Source organism: Cariama cristata, unplaced genomic scaffold (assembly GCF_000690535.1).
Source record: "Cariama cristata isolate BGI_N322 unplaced genomic scaffold, ASM69053v1 scaffold5291, whole genome shotgun sequence".
NCBI classification, from domain to species: Eukaryota; Metazoa; Chordata; class Aves; order Cariamiformes; family Cariamidae; genus Cariama; species Cariama cristata.
The window spans coordinates 63076-80370 of record NW_009600885.1 but is presented as its reverse complement, the minus strand read 5'-3'; the positions used below and the strand labels follow the sequence as shown (position 1 = coordinate 80370).

Genomic DNA, 17295 nt, shown 5'->3' with positions numbered 1-17295 from the left:
AAATATATATAATAATAATATCACCACTAATCTCTATGGTCTTACTGCAAATGAAATGCACAGCAATCAGTGGGAGACCTCAACACCATTTGCAGTCTATGGCTGACAGAACAGTTCTTATTAAACGCAGCAAGCATTTTGTTAAGCAGTAGAATCAGGCACCTTCTCTCCACTCATGTGTCATATCCAACAGCCTAAAACCCCTCTGTTTTTTTCCACCTCGACCTCTGCATCATTTACACAACTGGGATGAGAGTTTGCTCTTTCATAAGTATGTTGCAAGAACAAATTCATTAGCATTTGTGAGGCTGAGATAACAGGTAATTGGGTGGGTTAATTCAAATTATTTTCATCTTTCAAAAACCCCAAACCTAACAGCCTTTCTATTCTTTTACAATCCATAACTCTCAAAACAGATTCCCTCCTCACAGTGATCTTTATACTAATTAAATGAGCTTTTGTCTTCCAACACCAGTAAAGATTAAGTACCACATAAAACAGCTGCAGCAAAGCCCCATCCAAAGTCCAATTTAACCTGCTAACTGGTTCCCAGCTGGCACCCCATGCACTGCGTGCTTGGAAAGAGGTTTCTTTATCATCTCTGAAGTCACCCGAGGACTTCTCCTTCAGACCCAACACATTACGGAGGGTTGCCAACTAATGGAGCTATTCAGCAGTGCTTTTGCCTCTTGGACTCAACTGATCCACCCAGCCGAGTGTGGAAAATATGAAGAGAAAGTCAGGAAAAGCATTATATTCTAAAGAATCTGTCGTTTGGGAACAGCAGGGTCACAGCACTGTCAATGAACTCATCAACCAAGCAGCAAAGATGCAAGCTTCTTTTCTCTCCGGTGGGATACGTGAACTACTGGCAGAAGAAAAGCACAATGACCCCAGTTTCCATGTTCAGGTAGGTGTCCCTCGTCCTCAAGGCTGCTCAATATGCACTATCTGCTTGCTTGGCTTCTTGAAGAGACACAGATGCAAGAGTGCATTTAATTGTTTTCCTGAATCAGACCCCTGGAGCCATCAATATTTCACATATGTAATTATAAATCACTAGTCCTGCAACTGAAGCGCAATCAGCACATCTAGCCATAAATCTTCCAGATATCAGCAATTTCTCCAAAGCTGCTTTTTGACAAAACCTGATGCAGTATGAACTAAATAAGTCAGGCAGAAGAAACCACTGGCATTGAGGTTTGCAGCCCACCAGTGCTGCAGCATTGGACAGGCTCCAGACCCCAAGAAATTCCAAAAAACTCACGCTCTGACAGATGGCAAGTGAATCACTCCTGGAGATCATGAGAAGGTGGATCCGACCCTGGGATACCTCAAGTCCAGATCAAGACATCCATCTGCAATTTCACAGTATTTCCAAAGATCGTTTTTGGACTTCCCACAGGACATAGAAAGCGTTTGCTTCCTTCCATTTTTTTGTAGACACACAGATTTTCTGGACTCTCAGAAAACTCTGATCAATATATAGCATTAATGACAACAGACTGGATAAATCCTGGCTACATCTCCTAAAGCAAAGTATGTCCAGATATGTAGTGCAAGCATGTACTCATTTATACACACACATTAGCACCATTTGAACTAGGAAATCAAAACATCTCTGCAAGAGCTCATGCTGATGAAGATCAGGATCTATATGACGACGGTTTCAAATGACACTTACTGTCTGTCTCTTCTGTGAGAACTAGTTTAGACATGATACATTATGCTGTAATCAGAATTTTATCTTCTGGGCAGAGGCAGTGAGAGGAAGTCTGTAAGCCTGGCAAGGAAAGCCTAGCTGTGAAATGCATGCACAACTGAGTGCTAAGATTGAGGGTATCTTTGTGTATCAGGATTTTAAATGTTAATGGGGAAAAAAAATACAAAAGATGTATTACGGAATCCAGGTATTACACCAGTATCCCCCCTAGGCATTAAGAGAGACTATTTCTTGTGGGGAACTTATTGGATAAAGCAGGAGCCTGGAGCCAGTTTGAGACTGGGCCATATTTTAGATGGGTTTCATGCCATCAGCTCTCTTTGCCTGGATAATTATATCTTGTGAATTATCCATGAGAGAAAATTGCCTCCAAACGTATTCACACAGCTGTCTGTCTCCAGTCTCTGCTGCCGAGCATTTGGTAGGGGCTGACACGCCGGGGCTCACAAGCACGCTGGAGCATCTCTCACGGGCAGGGGAACTTCTCTTGGGGCTGCCACAATCCCCATGCACTAAGAGCGTAAAACCAAAAAAAAAGGAATAAACTGCTTTACTTCACTCCCACTCTTTCATCCTAAAAAGTCTCTAAAAAACTAATGTACCTCTGTAAACTATAATTTCAGAATCTCCTCTAATCCTATGCATAATTACATGGAGCATTGCACTGGTATCCCTTTCATGCAAATATTGCTATAAAGTGCATAGTTTTCATAGCATTATATGACAAAAAAATAACTCTAGTCATTTATTTCTGGTCTGTATGTGGTTACACAACATAATGCAATGAGACAGTATTTTTCATTAGCTTTTTGTTGTGGACACTACCCATTTATCTTTCTCATAATCCTTCCCCCAGTGCATGTTAACAATGTTATTTTAGTAAGTTGTTTAATTATTTAACATCGCTGGGAGGCTACTAGGTTTGTTACAGAAGCCCTTTCCCAGAGCAGTGCCCTCCCACCCTGGCTCCCTTTAACCCCCAAGCCCCGATTCCCACACACCGTGGCCTCAAGCAGCAGCATCCACAGTTCAGATGCCTTTAACGAAGTCAAAGCGGATGATCACAACATGCATTCTTGTTGCTGCCGGTTGAGTGTCTCTGGAAGCCTTCTCTGAGCCCTGTTTCATTGGTGGTTCAACTCAACAGTGCTCAAGAGCTGAGTGGGCAGACTCTTAGGATTACAAGGCTGCAGATGCCGTGGGGCTCATAGGGTTTCATCTGCTCCTAGGTTGTCTCCAAAAAAGGGATGCAACTGGTGCAGAAAGGTTGGAGGAACCTCAGAGCAGACTGATAAGTCTCTCGCACCTCCCAGCTCCTCCTAAGCAGTAACTGTTTGCAATCTGCTTAAATGTAGAAATATGATGCTCCATACCCCGTCCATATTTTAGCACCACCCATAGATTTTTTTTTAAGATAAAACAAGCACAAGAACAACCTTATAGGACATTCTGTCTAACAGAAGACAACTCCCACAGCAAACCCTTCACTTCTATCATAGTAGATCAGACGTACATAAAACCTCCAGACAGCACTCACTCGAAGTTTAGCTGTACCTGTTGGCCTTCAGCATTGAACCAAGGAATAAAAAGTGCGTTGGTGGATCTGGAGTTGTGTGTAAGTGTCCAACATCCTCGTGACCCCATTTACACTCCTGGTCTGGGCAGCGACCTTTGTAAACTGGTTCATAGATGGGGAGCCTCGGGCAAGGCTACATCTTAAAAAAACAACATGCTCCCTGCATTAGGTACTGACTTTCCCACTCCGCCTCTTCACAATCATTCAACCCTTCAGCTCCCCATAGCTCCCCTCCTCCTCCTCGGTCACTCTTATTCCCTGTCTCCTTCCCTTCTCATCTCCCCAGCCAAACACCAACTTCCACAAAGAAGCCTGTCCATCCCCATCCGTCTCTGCCATAGCTTGCCCTCCCTAATCGCTCCCCTAAGCACACTGAAACGGCAATTAAAACCACATTCTTGGAGGACAACAGAACAGACGGTCATGCCATACATTTAAATGTCATATTTGGGTGGGTCCTGTTTCCTCAATGCACCTTGCCTGACAGTTTTTGAACCACAGCAAGCTCCCGGGCTGCTGTCGCAGTCAAATGCCAAAGCCTGCCTTTTGTCTCATGCCAAAGCTTGCCTTTTTCTCCCAACCACAGCAATTTAATCTAGTAAAAGCGGTTGCTCTTCCCTGCAAGTCTTTCTTGACTTTTACATCCACTGGCTGAGAAAGGCTTATTCCAACAGAGACAGTCCACTTTTATCATCTCCAGAGGCACCACTTTGGGCATTGGAGTTATGCCGCTGTAGGGACTGCCAGCATCACTCTGCTCACACCTCACTTGCAAAGGGTTTTGAATTCCTCAGCTTCGCCTTCTGTATACACCAGCCATTCAGCCTCTCCTTTAACAAGCCCAGCAGCTTGCATTTGGTTAAAATAACTGTTTATTCCTCAAAGACTTGATTCCTGTCCAGAATAAACTGTCAATTCCTCTACTGATGGCTGAATATGCTGTCTGGAACAAGGGATCCCAAAGGAATAAAAAAAGGTCTCTGTGTAAATGGGAACAGACCTAATTTCCGCTTCCAGGGATTGTATCATTGACCAAAGCACAGATACTTTGGTTCAGGATTCAGATCAGGCATGGATTCGCACACATGCATCTGTTACATGCCAGAGGACAAGCCTTCTCCATATTAACCAAGTTAGGAGCAATATATCCTATTCACCTTGGCCAGAAATCCACTCCTGATCATAGCATCACTTCTGATATTTAGGGGCTGTCCAGGGAAAATCTTTGACCTCTGCATACAGAGTAACGCCAGCCTCCCACCCACACAGAGCTATTCCCTCCCCTCCTGCTTCTGTTTTATCCCCATGGGTTTGTCCCACACCTGAAGCCTAGAGGGACCAGGGCGACATTTCAGAGCTGCTGACCCTGTAAGCTGAAGTGTTAGAACAACCTAAGATACGTTTTTACAAAGTCTGCCCTGAGAGAAGATGTACTTTTTATTCAAGAAAAAAACAGTGCTGTATTTCATAAATTCACACTCAGTTCATTACACAGGAATAATCACCTCATTTCTTATGATTTGCAAAAACTTAATGCTGTAATTAAGGTAAAGCGACTTTGTCATATGCAGTTAAACATAAGACTATACAAATCTACACAGTTCCTATACTTCCTTAGTGTTTTTGCATATTGTTATCAAATAATCCCCCTTTCCAAATCCCTTCACCCTAGCAAAACCCCTTCCTGGCTTGTGTTACAGCCTCTCTGAGCTAGCTGGTGTTATGATACTATACCCAATCCTTCTAAACTGGCTTCCTCACTTTACCTTTGTGCATTTTCCTTCATTGTACCTCGCTGATGGAGAGCACGCAGCCCCCAGGCTCTGCAACGTACCTGATGGGCAGTGAGGGGTCTCCGGCATCCCACCAGTCCTTGGGGGGGCTGATGTACATGCACCACAGCTCCCAGCTGTACCCGTGGGCAGAGTTCTCGTAACGCTGCACCTCAAAGTTGTCCTGCTTGATGTTGTCTATGGAGGGAAGAATGACCCTTCTCCGATTTTCCTGAATTCGTGAAAGCACCGGCTCAGCCCTGAGTGGTAAAAAGATGGAAAGGGCAGCAAGAGACCGTTAATTTCTCCCATAATTTGCAGATGGACACTGTAGCTTTCGTACAGCTTGTGCACTTAAATGAGGATAAGAAAACAGGCATTCTTGTCACCATTCAGTAAACAGAAGGGAATAACATGGATTCCTCTCTCCCATTCACAAGTGGCGTCATGGCTTCACACAGGCACAGCAAAACGCAGCCAGAGGAGACGGGAGACTGTCACGAGGCTCCTCACAGAGTCAGCAAGTGACCCCAGATTGCAAAGCACCGGCCTCTGTCTCACCCTTCCACTCATCCGTGCTTTTATCAGCACACAAATCGCACAGAGGCAAAGCATTTGTGCTGCCAAGTTTAAAAGGTTATTTCTGAAAAGCTTGCCAAGCTTTGTCAGCCATAAGGGAGATGTTGCAAGAGGTTTCAGTGCTTCCACTTGATGGGATTTCCCACCTGGACACGTCCCTTGTGTGGAGCTGCCATCGGAGCACAGGCGCCAGTCGCCGCGTCCAGAGCTCAGGTAGCTGCAGCCCTGGAGGTTTGGGGAGCTTTAGTGCTCTCCTACACAACTGACTACACAAATTCATGGACCAGCTGAAGCTTTCAGCGCAAGGAAAGGACTATTTTCACAAACTGAGGCATTAAACTGTAGAAATGAATTAAAACCTCTGAAACTGGACCTTATCTTTTCCTGCAGAGCTAGTACACCATGTTTTCTCTGGTGTGCTGGTTTTAAAAAAAAATTATTACATAATAATTCCATATTCTGAACTTCTTAATTTTCACAATGTCCATGTTTTTAAGCTGAGCTTTCCTGATATCTTTACTAAGGTAGCAATTAAATCAGACAATACTTTAACTAAGGGGCCAGTTTTGCAACATGGGCCAACTGTACAGCGAGGCGCAGCTCAGAGAAGGTGCTCAATGATCACCTGGAGACTCTTACCATACAAGAACTGTAGACCATCAAAAGAAACAGGCTCAAGATGGACAACAAGGAGTCAGCGAGTAGTTAAGCTGTGGAGCACCTTTGCCCAAGGATGCAGTGAATGCTTAAAGTTTAGATGGACTCAACAGACAATAGGAAAAAACTCATGAGAAATGCAGGGAGGGTTTCTAAACACATAGATGCCATGCCTGCCTCACATCTGCAAATCGTTGGACTTCAGTAGCATACTCTGAAGGAATATTCTATGTGCTACCCCTGCCCCTTTATGCTTTCCTAGGCTTCTGGCTAAGGTTAGTGTCACAACATAAGGCTAGACAGGCTCTTGGTTTGCTGCAACACAGCTGCTCTCACGTACTTCTGTGCCACCCGGACAGTTACCCCGTGAAAAGTTGTGATGTGCATCTGCAGGGTAACTGCACACGGATTCCTGTGCTGTCATGCATGGGTGGACATCCTGGATGAAAACACAATCCAGAGGTCAGCCTTCCCCAGTGGGATCCAGCTGCAAAGGGTAAGGAAGCGGGAAACATGTTCTCTTTCAATCCCTTGCTGCCTGGGCTTTTTTAAACTTACAGAATTTACTTAAGGCTAAGGGAATGGGAAATCAACCTGAAAATATAAGCAGGGGGCAGGGGGGTACACACACGTAAAAGGAAGAAATAGAAAAGGATTACAGAAAACAAAGGCAAGGAAAGGTTTTCCTTGTATCTTCCCATCATATCTCATCAGTGGTCATTCAATACGGAAGGAAGAGAGGATTAATAAACCAGTGGATTTGTTTGCAAACAAGTCCATATAAAAATAACAGATTATCCCTTGTTTAATGCATCGCACGCACTCTAACCAAGACCTTGAGGTTGAGCACCTACCAGCCGGCAGTGAACTCCACATGAGCATCAAAAAATCCAGTGATCTGGCCAGTGGCAGCTTTCCAGCCTTCAATACGAGCTCGGATAAGGCCTTCCCTCTTCTGGTTCCGCACCACCTTCACGAGGCCTGGGTATCGTTTATTGACGTATTCTTCTAGCGGCGCCTTCAGTTCCTCTAGAGAAGAAGTGCCAGAGAACCCATTGAAAAGGTGCAACCGTTTTCACCTAAAATAATCCCACTTTATTGATGGATATGAGCATAGCTTACTGGAGCCACAAATCTCTGAACACCACTGGGAGGGATATAATCATTGAGGGTCAATTAATGCCAATTTGCAAAAGATCACTTGATAGTGGGTCATCAAAACTGTGTATGAGCTTCACTATCCTTTTTACTCAGCCTCACTACTACAGTCTTGGCATTTGATGTAAGTTTTCCATGCTTTGCCACTAGAAAAGTTGAAATTCCCCCTGCTTTTATGATAGGATGAAAGAGATTTTGGCTTTGTTCAGAAGATACTCATACCACATACCTTCTGTTCACTGGAAACCACAGATCATTTAATTATGTTGTCTAAGCCCATATATATACTATGGCTGAGAATATAATGGATCTGTCAGCCTGCAGTCATTACCAGCATTAAACTTTTTGATAGTTACAAGTATTGAGTATAAAAGACACACAGGACTTTGAACATGGAAGCATATGAAAGGTTACAATAAAGGGTACGTTTTTTCAACAATTTGGAAAAGTGCTGCTGCTCTGCCAGAAACCTTGGTCCTTCTACTTCTTGGTGCATCAGTTAAATGCACAAAGATCTACTGATGAGAAATACTCTGTAAAAGCTAGGCAACACCACTGTGTACCAACACGAACTCTTAACACCATGAAAGCAGTTCCTGAGAATGTCTTTTATCCCTATAAGGCTCCAGGACACCAGAAAATTAAGATACGGTCCATGATCCCAAATTATAGTCTACTACCCTTCATGCATACTCTCTCTTCAGAAAACAAAGAAAAAAAAAAGTCACAAATCAATATAATCCACATGGTAAAATACTTGAGACTTATGAGCACACGTGGGCTCCTACACAAAGGAAACATGGCAATGGAGAGCAAGAGAGTAAACAGCAAGTCCCATCCGCTGGGTTTAGCCCGACAAATCAAAGAAAAAGGGATTATCTGTTCCCTTCCATTCCACGCCTTCTTCCAAGCACATAAAATGTACTTTCTTCAGACTGCCTTTCTGGGATGGTTCCACTCACATACCGATTTCCCAAAAGTCTCATTTCTCTTTTATGCTGAAGCAGGAATAAAAAGAATAAAGCAAATGAGCCCCTTCCTCAATTCAAAGCATCTGCATCACATACATACATAACTCAGCAACTTCCATTTCACTCAAAGAAAAACCAGTATTTTATGGAGACAACAACTCTCCCAAATGATTTTAAGGAGACAGAGACCAAGATTTTTTTGACAGATGAAACCCCACAAGCATAGCACCGGCATCTCCCACGTTTTCGTCAGAAGGTAAGTCATTAAAGCTGCAGACCACTGCATTATAGGCTAGACTGAACAATTACAATAACTTTCAAATTGGGAGTTTTAATGTCAGTTGAAGGAAAACAGGAAAAATATTCATGGGAATTGTTTGAGCAGCTCGAAGGCGAGTATAGCTCTAGTGAAACAGGGAAGAATTGTAACATCATGTCTCAAAGGCAGTGAAGGGTGAAGCCTGAGAGACTCCTACGCTCAACACGCTGTGTAACGGGCAGCTCGTCAGGAACTCCCCGGGGAGCCACAGCCACGTCCTCTCCTTTCTGAAAGGATGCTGGATGCCAGCAGGTGAAGAACTGATCTGCTGAGAGTACGAAGGCCGGTACAGCACGGCCGTGCACCTGCGAAAGGGCACGAGGTGACCACGGAGAGCCGGTGGAGAAGGTGCTTATGATTAGCATCATTTGAACCCACCACCCCATTCATTAGCAGAGGCCAGAGTGCTGCTCTCCTGCCCATGACGCATACTACAAGCATCCCTCATGGGCTGCTACCCAAGCGGGGAAACGCTCAAGAGAGACGAAAGCATTAACCAGACATGGGCAACGTGGTTTCGGGCCTTCTCTCCACTAAGGGCTTCCTGTACAACCTTGCACAGATTTCTGGGCTTTGCTCCCTTCCTTCCCTCCCAATCTGGCTCAGCCCACAGCACAGGTCTTTTGGGTGAGAATTCCCTTTTCTTACATGCCTGTGTAAGCCCTAACAGAGAGGATGGCTGCACATCTGTGCTCGCCTTTGCCAGTTTCTTGCTCTTCTGAGTTGGTTTGCAGCTCTGCGGGAAGAGGGCATGGTGCACAGCGGCTGCTGAGCGCAATTTTGGTATTATGAGATACACACTTGGCACTCAACTGGGCATCCAGCCAGCAGGCCCATCCAGAAGTGCAGGTGTCAAAAATCCAGTATTAGGTAACAAAAGTGAAACGCCAGTCTCTGGGAATGCTCTGCAAAACTCTCATTCAAGTAACAAGCGATACTTGGCCCAGGCTTCCCCTTGCCAATGAGCAGGACTGATGTGGTCCTGTCAAAAAGCATCAGTGGAAACCCCAGCGCTGGCACAGCCGCACTGTCAGAGCTCCCCGGATCCCACGGATGCTGATCCTGCACGACTAGACATGCTCAGCTCCCTCCACGTGAATTCTGGCAGGCTGGAAATCATAACTCACTCACAAATCTAATCTCAATCCAAGTCATTTGATGTCATTCTTTATTTTACCCTGCGTTTTCCTTCACTCAGCAGTCGCTTCATTGAGTGCCATTAGTGTAACAGGAAAACAACTTACGGCGGCTCTGACGTGCATCGTCAGAACACATGGCTCCAGGCTGAGGATGCGAAGAGCTGTTGCATTAAGGTCAGTAGCAGCAAAGCTTTTCATCTGTCATACTAACTTAAGAAATGTTTCATCCCCAATTGTTGTATCTATGCAGGAAGGTTGGGAGGTCTGAAGTAGTATGCCAGGAATTAAATGACTTGCACTAATGGACAATAGCAGATACCCTCGCTTAAGGGAGTCAGCTTTCACACAAACTGGCAACCTGGTCTTTGGATCTCCTATTTTCAGGACTTCATGCAAACCACAGCAGGGGAGAAAGCACCTCGCAGTTCAGGTAACTTCCTGCCATTCTCCTCACCTCTGCCTTGCACAGGGCCATAGCGGTGCTTTCACCCCTTCAGGTCACTGCTGAACACGAGAACATCCACTAGACACTGAGCCGATGACAATTTTAGCAGGATAATCAGCCTGTGCTCATAAACTGAAACTCTGGATGCAAAGCAATGACAAAGTCAGGAGCCAAGATGGAGCAGAGCAGTGGCTCCCCAGCATACCGTCATCCTTCCTCAAAGGACCACTTACTTAGCCCATGCACTCCGGATGTATCCCAGTGGGTGGATCTATGTGGGCTACACAACCAGTAATTTGATCCAAACTAAGCACTGCAATGGAATCTAAAGGCTCCTTTTTCTTTTCTGTGCCCTACGGTACTCTTCCTCCTCGACACTCATACATCCTTTGAGGAAGCCTACTGGATCAACCTTCAGAGCACACCCACATCATTCCCAAGTCACGTTTATTAAGGTTGCAAATCAGTATTTGCACACGGAGGTATTTGTGAACGTTTGGTCTTTGCCATTGCACGAGGTACTTCCAGGGAAGATTGGCAGAGAGAAATCCTACTGAAAATGCCAGCAGGTTCAATTTCAGTCCTGCCTTTTGTTCTCCATCTGTCCACACTGATCTTCACTGAAGGGCAGGTCTAAGGAACTAGAATCCAACAGAATCATAGAATCATTATGTGTAGAAGAGACCTCAAAGATCATCAAGACTTGTTGCTCTATTAGAAAAACCCATCTGCCAGCTGCAATGACTTATGTTACCTATTCCAAAGTATTTTGTCACCTACATGAGCCTTCTGGGAAGCAGGTCTGCCAGAGAAATTGAACCACCTGACGCCACTAAAGTAACCACGTCACGGACATTAGTCCAGAAGCAACTGCAGGAACATCCACTGTTCAGTGCTCCACACCACAAATCCTGCCCAAATCTCCCCAAATTCTGTTGAAGTTCCCAGAACTAAAGGTGGGAACTGCCTGTTGCCAGACAAAGAAAGGAACAAAGACCAACGGCACCAGAGGAGCTCAAGGAACTACCAACAGGAGAAGATTTCTTATACAACAATGCTCAGGTGGTCCTAGGGAATGGACCGCACCTCCCCTACACCCCTAAAGAAAACATAGTTGTGTTTGCCAGGCAGAGTTGGGTGGGAAAAGTCCACAGAGCTCAACACTGTTATCAGGAATGCTGAAGGCTGGAGGACACAGGAGTCAGGGCTGAGAGTGCTCCAGTGCCATGGGAGACACCAGCCCTCCCTTGTCCCACGCATTCACCTGCCTGAAACACCAAAGCCATCACAGGTCAGATTTCTGCAGCATGAACTCACAAAAGAAACTCCCTTCAACAAGCAATAAATGAATATGAGAATTTTTGCAGCGAGACGCAGAGCCAGGTGAGTCTCCAAAGCTTTTTGCCTGCAAATATTGAAGAGGAAACTGTGGAAAGGGGAGCAGGTGCATGAATCCATTCTCATACAGGGTTACAGGCAAAGCTGGTCCCACTAGGTATGTTCGGCTGCCAGCCTCTGGTTCCTTTGGTTCAGTGAAAGCCAAACAGAGCCAAACCAAGCAGGGCTGCTCTTCTCCTCCACGCCCTGGCAGGGCCTGAAAGCCTCGGACCTGAAGACCTATGGGACAGCACCAGGTCAGCTGCAATTAAGTAACCCATCTTTAGTTTGAGCAATTGGAATAATTAGGTGCTTGGGTTGGACTCAGTGCCTAGGAAAAGCTAAGATATGATTCAGCTTCTTGCAATTCTAAAGTCGTCTTCTAAACACAAACACACACGAACACAAGCGAGCTAGCTCCCGGGAGAGAGAGCATGCACGAACCGCTGTTGTTGCTGTTGAAATGAGCTGCAAAACAAGAAACTGATATATCAAGTCACAGCTAATATGTTACACCGAGGTAAATTACAACCCATAGCATGTCTCCCTGAACGTAGCCAGCTCCTTTAAGCAGCCTTTTATCCAAAGGTTTTCTTCTATACCGAGAGGTTTGCTTTTCAAAGAGATATTATCCCAGATTGAAAACACTAAAAGACAGACAGCAAAAAAAAAAAAAGAAAAAAAATAAAGCAGGTGATGATTAAGCAACAGACTCAGACAAAGTGTGCAGCTGTGAGATAACGTAACATCTCAGGGGCACATTGTTGCATCCCTCCAACAACCTAGGAAACATGTTATCGCTCAGAAACACAACCTGCGCACTGGCTTTGTAATTACACCCCTGCAACACACACAAACAAAAGCAGCCTCCAAAAAAGTCTTTACGAAGTATAATGTGCAGCTCAAGGGAGGAGGGGGTTCAAACTATAATTCCCCAAGCTTTTTTCTTCAAGGAGGGATTTTCCCCGCCCACCCCCATTACAATACATCGGTATCTTTTATCTATTTACAGCTCAGATATAAAGAATCAGAATGACTGTGTTTATTAACTTTTAATCTCCCATCGCAGACTTTTATGTTGTGCAGTGTTGTTGTACATACCACATTACAACAAAGCTAAGAGCAAGAAGTGTCTAATGAGTCTTCAGAAGCAGTTTGTTCTTGTCTGAACACTACAAAACACCAGAAGGTTTTGATCGTTGTCTGTGTAACTGGTTAGTGGTCTACCTGAAGGGCAAAAAACAGGCGGGGTGTGCAGGGTATGCGGTTCTTACCTCTGTCCCTGGGACTAATTTTAAAATTTGAAGTTGACCTGGAAGTCCCAGGTGTCTTTTAATATTTGGTTTGGGAACATGCTTTGTTCTTCAATTACCCATACAAGCTGTATTTCCTCTTCACAGCTGTGTGAAGTGCTCCCCGACAAAACCTACACACAAACCCCCAGCCATGGACTTCTGTGAGCCCTTAGCAACTTTCCCAGAAGCTGGTTCTGGTAACCCACTAGGTTATAACACAGCTACTGGGTTTGTGCCACTACTCTCTGGAGCTCATCCTTCTTTCAAATGTATAAAACTGAGCCCCTAAAGGCTTTGGCCATACAGCGACGTGCCATACACCTATAGAAATTGTCCCTCAAACACACACGGCTGCTCACAGAGACGCTGAAGTAATTCCTTGTCTTGTTCAATCACTGCCACCGAAGTCACAGGCACACAACCCCATCCTCTGCTCGACACCAGTGCTTGATCCTCCAGGATTCATCTCTAAATCTTAGAGCTCATGAGAAACTATTTTCCTGTAATTATTTACCTGTAAAAGCCAAATCTCTATATTATGATGACTTTCTTTGTAATATCCAAAGCACCAACTATATGATGTTGCTATTGCTGCTCACAATTATTTCCTACCATTAGTGGGAACTGTATGACAATGTTATTGCCATTAATAATTCTTTGCCGTCATTGAAGCTCCTTGACGATGCACAGAGTGAATGCATGGGTCCCAGAGAGATGTTCTGGTTTGTATCATTTCTTTTACATGAGAAAACTAGATTATTACACGCTTGGGAGGAGCTCTCCATAAACATCTGCCAAGTTACCTCATTATCTGCCTTCAAATCCCTCCTTAAAAATCTCATTTGTCATGATGCCTACAAAGGCTCAGCAGCGTAGTGCTGACATTACCAACTAACCCCACCGGCTAATAGCATCGCCTCGTTCCCTCCACCCACTCTCCTTGCATACCTCCATCGCAAGGTTTCTGAGGACAGAACCACCTTGGTGTTTGGTTGTTGTACAACCCTCAGCACAACCCTGGCCCATCACTAGGGACCCTGGCTGCTCACGATCCCGATGCAATCAATGCATCCTTTTGGTGGGATGCAGACCGCACATTGCCTACGTGAGCAAGGAGGTTGGGATTTTCCCACCTCCTGCACACGATGTGTGAATTTGTCCCTCAATTTGGGTCATCTCCATGCATCGGCCTCCCTGGCTAGGTGGGTGCCACACGGCACTCCAACACAGCCCAGGCAGCTTGGGCAGCCTGCAAAAACAGGTACAAAGAGGAAAGCCCAGGGCTGGAAGTGCTTGAACACACTACAAGCTTTGACCACCCATCTCATCACCCTATCAACACGCTGCCACCATCCAGCCCCACCACCAGACCCCGCCGGCACCGGCCCAGCCCTCACAGCAAACCACCAGGGAAGACGGTGCCTTGCAATCTCAGTGACAGATAAAGAGATTTCATTCTGCATTCTCACTGCCAGCTGCAGTCTCAGCTTATTGGGGGGCAGGTAGGGGGAGCAATGCTTTTTGAAAGGATTCGTTTCATTGTCCTGTGCCTTTCAATAGTGTCTCCAGGGTACTTGACACAGTATTAGCCTCAGCGCTGCATACTGAATGATGGGTGGAGGTTGTTGAGAAACATGTTTCTTTGTGCATGGCAATGGGTAGAGCTCAATAATTATTACCAACGGGTTCTCTTTTAAAGAGTGTTCTTCTCTTCACCCCATTGACAGGGTAAAATTTGGAGAAGCAGCATCTTATTTTGGTATTACAAACCCTCTAAGTACTGGGCAATGCTAAATACTGCAGCAACAGATCACCTGCACTTTCTCTTCACTTGCCAAACAGTTCCAGCTCTGAAATCCCACAGCTTCACTGGTGCACATCATCCTAGCTTTTGCACTAGAGCTGCTGTGATTTCCATCAGCCGAGGAGCTGCCCTCCTGTTTCTTTTACTGGTAATTATAATTCATCAGCTTTCTATGGTGCTCATTACTGTGGTATTTGAGTGCCTATTTTTACAGGCTTGAATAGCTTGCTGTATACCATCTCATCTCTTTGCAGACAGACAAGCAACCTCTCAGGCTCCCTCTGGAAATGAGCTCTCCACGTCCTGCACCCTCCCTGTTCTTTGCTTCTGATCACAGCATGCACAGCACATGTCTATTATTTTTCAAATTAATATTAAAAGCATGCAGTACAAATAAAGGCAGCAATAATCAAAGTAACTTAACTATCTGCTGTTCTTCATGAAGTTTTTAACTACCCTAATGACATTATCCAACTGTATATTGGGGAAAAAAAAAATCTTGGAAGAATCTGAGTCTGAGAATGCTTTCACATGAAACCACCTCATGCAGCTTTGTGTTATCAAAAGCTAGAAGGGACGATACCGCAATAGCGACCGACAGCAGGCTGACCCAAACGACACCTGCGTGTAATGCGGGAAAACTAACATTCCCCCTCCATGTTTTGTCGTGGCCTGGCTTGAGCAGGTTGGGTGTGCTTGTTTCCTCCTCTTCCTCTTTACTTACCCTTCTCATATCAAAAACACACTATGAGAGGAAAGAGAGCCTCAACAGGGTCCCAGCCATTTATAAAGCCTACAATACTATTTTACAGATAGGGAAACTGAGGCACACACAGAGAAAATGCCTGGTTTAACACCACCACAAGGGACCAAAGCAGAAGAGCTCACTAGGCTCCAGGCTCTTGTCCCTCAGCTCCGTGGTAAATATTTAGAGGTGCATCCCTACAACAACCAAAGTGTTATTATTAGAAACAAAGATACACCTGAAACCAGGACTTCTGAATGCTACCATGAAGAGAAAGGCAAGATGCCTTTCTGCTTTCCTTAGCCTTCTAGCTTTCTGCTGCACTTTCAATTCATAATTATCTCAGATTTTAACTTTGGTTTGATCCTGTTCCTTTTTTGCTACAGAAGCTGGAGAAAACTGGTGTGCCAGCCAGTCCACTCGCCACCTCACACCATGTGCCTCCCAGTAGTATCCTCACTCCCAAAGAAGCATGACTCCTCCACAAAATTTTAAGAAATTAAACACCCTCCTGGTGTTTTGGAGATCCGAGATCCCAGCGCTGCTAACCTTCATCACTGTTGTCATCCACAAGGATAATCTCCTTCAGGAGGTGAGCCGGTGTATGATTAACAGCGCTGTGCACTGATCGCAGGATAACGGAGAGCGCTTCGTTCACGAAGATGAAGATGATGGAGATCTGGGGTAGATCCTTGCCATATTTCAGCTCTTTGCACCTGTAGCACGAAGGGCAGAGAGAGAGAGACAGGGTTAGCAAAGCACTACAGCGCTTCAAGTCAGACACACATTTAACACGCAGTGCAAGACGATGGCCGACATCTCCGAGTTTTGCACAGCCGTGGCTGACATCTCCGAGTTTTGCACAGCCATATATTATAGTTGCCTGTGCCTAATTTCAGCAGCGCTGCCTAGGAAGAGAGAGCAGCGACAGAGAGTATCCTCCGGGCTCAGAGAGCACCAAGGGCAGGGTGCAAATCCAGAGTTCCCTTAACTGAGGTTGTGTTCACCTGTCTGTGGGCATGTTACAAAAAGCAGGCTCCAGAAGAGAGAAAATGGTTTTACCATTTAAAGTGAAACTCCACATTCCTATTCTGTTTTAAGATTAACAAGTGCTCAGAAACGAGCCTTGTTCTTAAAGAGCACTTGTGAATTTTCTTCTCATTTGCTTTGGAACGAAATGAATACGAAATGACCCTTGGTCAAATAGTCTTAATAAATGTTTTAGCTCTCTTTGCCGATACTTCTGAACACGTTCCTGTCTCTGCAGTACCCCAGCAGAGCATTGCCATGAACTGGTGCCTTTGTACTTCACAGCCAGGATAGGTTAAAAACAAAAACTTGCAATCATCTCTCTGGGTCTCATGAGTAATTGCCTGACTCCAGCTGGTTTTGTGGCTGGGTATCTGCTTAGGCATATTTCTGTGCATCAGAGCAGGACAAAAGTGGAAGGAGCTTCCAGTCACCCACCAGTCAATTCCAGCCCTGGCAAGCAGCAGGTTCACGTTACATCGATACACCAGACCTCGAGACCAAGGACACCCGTGGAGCAGAACTAGGGTAGCTCCAAGTGGAAGAGATCTTCCAGGTAACCCACAGCACTCCAAGGAGCACACATCATTCCCAATGAGGTACAGATGTTTTAATGCCATTTATCCTAACCAGAAACCAAATCTTAATAAAGTACCTGCAGAAAGCAAACAGGCGATCTTTAACTACTTCAAACAAGTTAATCAAA

At 45.1% G+C, this 17295-nt stretch overlaps 1 protein-coding gene across 1 annotated transcript in view; it reads right to left on the bottom strand.

Moving 5' to 3' along the window:
• Nucleotides 1–5133: 5133 nt before the first annotated feature.
• LOC104169309 (putative polypeptide N-acetylgalactosaminyltransferase-like protein 3) overlaps nt 5134–17295 on the bottom strand; it is a gene marked incomplete at both ends in the record, with an annotated part of 33443 nt that continues 21281 nt past the window's right edge. The window contains 3 exons of the mRNA XM_009710204.1: nt 5134–5331; nt 7162–7336; nt 16110–16276. Of these exons, the coding sequence (XP_009708506.1) occupies nt 5134–5331; nt 7162–7336; nt 16110–16276 (540 nt within the window). The remainder of the gene's footprint in view (nt 5332–7161; nt 7337–16109; nt 16277–17295) is intronic.